This window comes from Lactuca sativa, chromosome 8 (assembly GCF_002870075.4).
Source record: "Lactuca sativa cultivar Salinas chromosome 8, Lsat_Salinas_v11, whole genome shotgun sequence".
Taxonomy (NCBI): Eukaryota; Viridiplantae; Streptophyta; class Magnoliopsida; order Asterales; family Asteraceae; genus Lactuca; species Lactuca sativa.
In genome coordinates this window covers 164,835,062-164,839,642 of record NC_056630.2, presented here as the reverse complement: position 1 = coordinate 164,839,642, position 4,581 = coordinate 164,835,062, and the positions used below count along the sequence as shown (strand labels likewise).

General features: G+C 31.1%; 1 protein-coding gene across 1 annotated transcript; it reads right to left on the bottom strand.

Annotated features, from left to right (window-relative positions):
- Positions 1 to 220: 220 nt before the first annotated feature.
- On the bottom strand, positions 221 to 4,328 carry LOC111878210 (uncharacterized). The gene is made up of 13 exons (XM_023874715.3): positions 3,941 to 4,328; positions 3,131 to 3,207; positions 2,957 to 3,037; positions 2,752 to 2,880; positions 2,586 to 2,672; positions 2,445 to 2,498; positions 2,233 to 2,323; positions 2,042 to 2,112; positions 1,136 to 1,205; positions 987 to 1,039; positions 791 to 884; positions 605 to 702; positions 221 to 466 (listed from the first exon to the last, which is right to left on the bottom strand). The coding sequence occupies exons 1-13, from the start codon at positions 4,194 to 4,196 to the stop codon at positions 377 to 379; spliced, it is 1,251 nt and encodes a 416-aa protein (XP_023730483.1). The 5' UTR covers positions 4,197 to 4,328; the 3' UTR covers positions 221 to 376.
- Positions 4,329 to 4,581: the final 253 nt, after the last annotated feature.

Sequence of the window (4,581 nt, the reverse complement as noted above, 5' to 3'; positions counted from 1 at the left end):
AATTTGGAATAAGCTTTTTTTGTTGGAAGGGTTTTCTTTTATAAATGTTGTGATGAGTGTTAATTTTTATTTGTTGTGAGATACTTTTTCTTATGTGTTTGGATCAAGTATTAACAAATGACAACTCCAAAGCTTTATTTACATGATATAACCTCTTCATATTTGATTGTTATCAATTGATGATGAGAATGAGAGAATTCACGTCTTTTGCATAAACAGAGATCAAGAACATTTCTATATTTCACTTTTTAAAAAATTTGTTCCATTAACACATCAAATGCAATACAACAATATCTATCATACATAAAAACATAAAACAGGGTCAAAGGGTAATGATACATATACATACATAGCTATGCATGAGAAATTCAAATTTCTAGGGTAGGAGAAACTTATCAAACCAATCACTAGTTTCTTTAACCATTGATGATGTCATTTGATGTCCAATTCCTACTTCGGCTATCACCTAAATTTCATTCATAATAAAACACATCATTACATCATATAACATTATACTTTCCTTTTTTTACCAATATAGACAATCTACTCTATTTAGAAAAAGCAAGAAACATTGGTCAAAAAGTCAAAAGTCAAAAGTCAATACCTTGAAATGATTCAAACATTGGGCATCTTCGAAAGCCTTTTGTGTTGTTAATATGGTAACATCAAGACCTTCCATTGGGCAACGGGGATCCTCTTCACCTGATAGTTTTTTCCATGTTATTATTTCATAAGAAAAAATATATTTTTTTTTCGGATCAATAAGAGGAGGGTAGATTGGTCATTTCACCGTTTAAAAGCAACAAAGGGCGTGGTGCAATGAGTGGGACCGTATGAATCGAGTCAAACTCAGATGCTAAACCAGGAGCTATTCTGTTCCAAACCTGGTCATATATAAAAGTAGCACAACATCAACAGTCAGACGCCAGCTGGATGCCATGCCATGCCACGTCAGCAAGGCATTTAGCAATCTTTATGGAACTTACCTTTTCCACAACTTCTTTGTCAATGGCACTTTTCCCTAAATCAATCCTTGCATCTGAAGCAAAACAGCATGCAAATTACACATTAATGTAAAATTTATTATATTTCAGAAAGAGAGAAAAAAAAAATTAATAGAATTAAAATTTATTACCTTCAAACACAGACTTAATACTGTCAACTCGAGCATGCCATTGATTGTTATCTATGGCCCACCGAAATCCCTACACAACCAAATGGTTTTTATTTTAATTTCCATTAAATAATGTTTAGGAAAATATAAATGAGAGCCAATTTTTTAAAGGGGAAACTCCATAAAAGTTCTTATATTTTGGCCTCATAATTGATTTAGTCTTTATATGTTTTTTTATTCAATTAAGTCCCAAAAACTGGCGATTGTATTCATTTTGACCCTTTTACACGGTCAACAGGTCATCCCACTTTCAAAATTTACACTTTTCGCCCAGATTTTAAATTTGGTTACAAATTTGGTCCAAAGTTTACATTTTTGGCCCAGATTTCAAAATTTTGTTACGAATTTAGTTTCTTTACATCTTTTTTTTCAATATGTTTTTTTTGTTGTATAAAATCATATTTATATGAAAAAAAAACATATTTCCACATAAAAAAAACCTTCTTTTTTCAATATAAAAACCTTTTTTTTAAAAAAAAAATTGTATGCAGAATAACTATTTATAGAATCATTTTTTTTATTTTAAATACATGTTTATAAAAACATAGTTATTTGAAAATGCATGAAATACATTTATGTACAAATTTTGAAAAAAAAAATGTAAAATAAACTAAATTAGGATGAATTTGTAGCAAAATTTTGAAATCTAGGCCACAAGTGTAAAAAAAACATATAAGGACTAAATCTAGGTCAAAATGAATACAATCGCCGGTTTTTGGGACTTAATTGAATTAAAAAAAAAAACATATAAGGACTAAATCGATTATGAGGCCAAAATATAAGAACTTTTATGGAGTTTTCCCTTTTTTTTTTAAAAAGTTGTCTATTAAGTCGTTTTTTCTGCGTTAAGTGAAAAAGAAAGAGTACCTGAACACCAATTATGGGGGCAACCACTGAATAACGTGTGTCAGCAAAAGCAGCAAACCATGCATGCATTCCTGCATCATATTTAGTTTCACAAAAATCAATATTTAATTTATGGAATTAATTAATTAAAGACAAAATTGACAATTCACACTCTATTCTTATTGGTATTAATGTTTTTTCATTGTTCTAACCTCCTAGTGATTCTCCTGTGATTCCTATCTTGGAATGGTCTATATCATCTCTTTTGGTTAGATAATCTGCCAACTTTAAAAGGTCCCACACCTGTCAAATAATATAAAAAAATAAAAAATAAAAAATAAAAAAGTTAAGATTTGGGCGTTAAAATAAAAGTATATAATGTCATTTGAAATATTCAAGAGTGATAGAAGGGAAGAAGTATAACCGTGTCATATATGAATGGCATTGTATCACCTTTTTTCCATGATGAAACAAGAGCCTGTTATTTATAAATTATAAAATTAGAATATATGAAATCAGATTATGAATATTTTATCTAAAAATTATAAAAAGTTTCAATTCTCACATCTTCATATGTAGTATGGTTTTTGGCACGTTCTCCATGGTATCGAGAATCAATAGCAACTGCAATATATCCACGTGAAGCATACCCCTAAAAGGAATAACTCATTAGAGCAAGCTTTCAACAAATGAAGAAATGACCATTTTACCCTTGTAGTTTTATAATATACCTCAAGTAAAGGGCGTAGCCACTCTTTGCATTTATTTGTGCTATGCAGAAAAACAACAGCTGGCCTTTTTGAATGTGTGTTTTCTTTCATGCTCAAAATGAGCACAGGCAATCGCCCTTGCTCTCCTTCCTAATTTAAAGATCACATGTTAATTTCTTCATAAAGAGAAATGCAAATGAGAAAAAAGAAACAGGGTTTCAGTTACCTCAGTGGTTAGGTACAAGTTTTCTTCATTGAGCAGTTCCTTGAAGTTATGAATGTGTGCTTTTGGGCATGATTCCATTGCCTGATAGTAGTGTTCATATGAGATAAATTCAAGAAAAGATTAACAGAAAAGGTAAAAAGCATATGACTATGTCAATTGTAAAGTAATGTTCACCTCACTAGGTTGTGATGGTGGTGTTCCCTGATATAAGGGTTCCACCACTGGTTTTGCAGGTAGTGTCTGAAGTGGAACTGAAAAAAGAATGTAGCAGAAATATATTATGAATCCACATTTTGACAAATAGAGATATGAAATCAATGTTCAACTTATATATGTGTGTGTGAAAAGTTTGATAATATTAGATGATGTTCATCTCCAGTCTCCATAAAGAAAGATGCTTTTGAGTTTTCAGGCAAAACAAGTCATAGAGATCGAATATGAATTCCTTTTTGTTTCTGACTACAATCTACTTCATTTACAGTGCGATTCAATGTCTGTAACAAAAATCGTATGAAACATGGGGTTTAAAACAAGTCTCGTTGGCTTTCAAAACTCTACTTCTCCAGTTCTCCTCTCTATTGGCGATGAATTAACCACATTTGAGTTCTGTAACTTCTGTTTGTCGAACAACTGGGATTTTTATGTTTAAAAATGGAAAGCAATTGATGTTGTTGTACAAATATGATGGAATTGAAATTGAATAGTAGTAATTTTGGGGAAAATTAGCTAAACATGTCAACCAGAGATTTATAATCTCTTCATCAATCATACACAAGTTGTTTCATTTCCGTCTAATTTAGTCAAATTAACCTAACATAAAGGTGACAGAGAGCATACATCTACTAACTGAAAGATAGTTTTCTAATTTGCCTGATTTTTTAGGTGATGGTTTTATGAGAGTAGATGAGTATAACATGAACCTAAATATTCCCATTTCCCAACAAATTAACATCAAAATTGACAAAATTGATGAAAGCAACTTACCTTCAGGAGAACGACGACTACGAAGAACTCGAATGAACCGAGAACGGAGGTTGGCTGCTGCTTCTTCGAGCTCCATTTTCTCGAAATTCCGACGACCAACGTTGACGTGAACATGGTGAGATGATCTGTTGTATTTATAGTAGAAGAGTAATTGTGATACCGGAGCAGGTGAGTTGAGAGCGATGCGACTCCCTAGGAACGCCGTCACGTGGTGGTTGCAGGTAGGTGATAGTAAATTGTGGTAGTACATCAACATCGAGTATCGAAGGCACAAAATATGTATTTTAATAGATAGATTATGTGTCTTGAGATAATAAATGTCATAATAGATTAATTTGTTTTATAATGAATAAATACAAAAAATATACTGATTATGTGGTTGTGTATGTTTATTTTTGATATTAAAACTTGTATTCAAAATTTCTGCTAAATGATTAGGTTAAATGTAATTTCTTGATTGATAATTTGGATATCTGAAAATTTCGATGTGAGAAATAAACATAAAAAGATTATACTCTTAGGGAGGATTACAAGCAAACGAGTATACACCAACTTATTTATTTATAATACAACTAGAAGGCAAATGTTTTATATTCAAGCTTTTTGAGGAATACAGACAATTATAGACAATTATTGAAAGA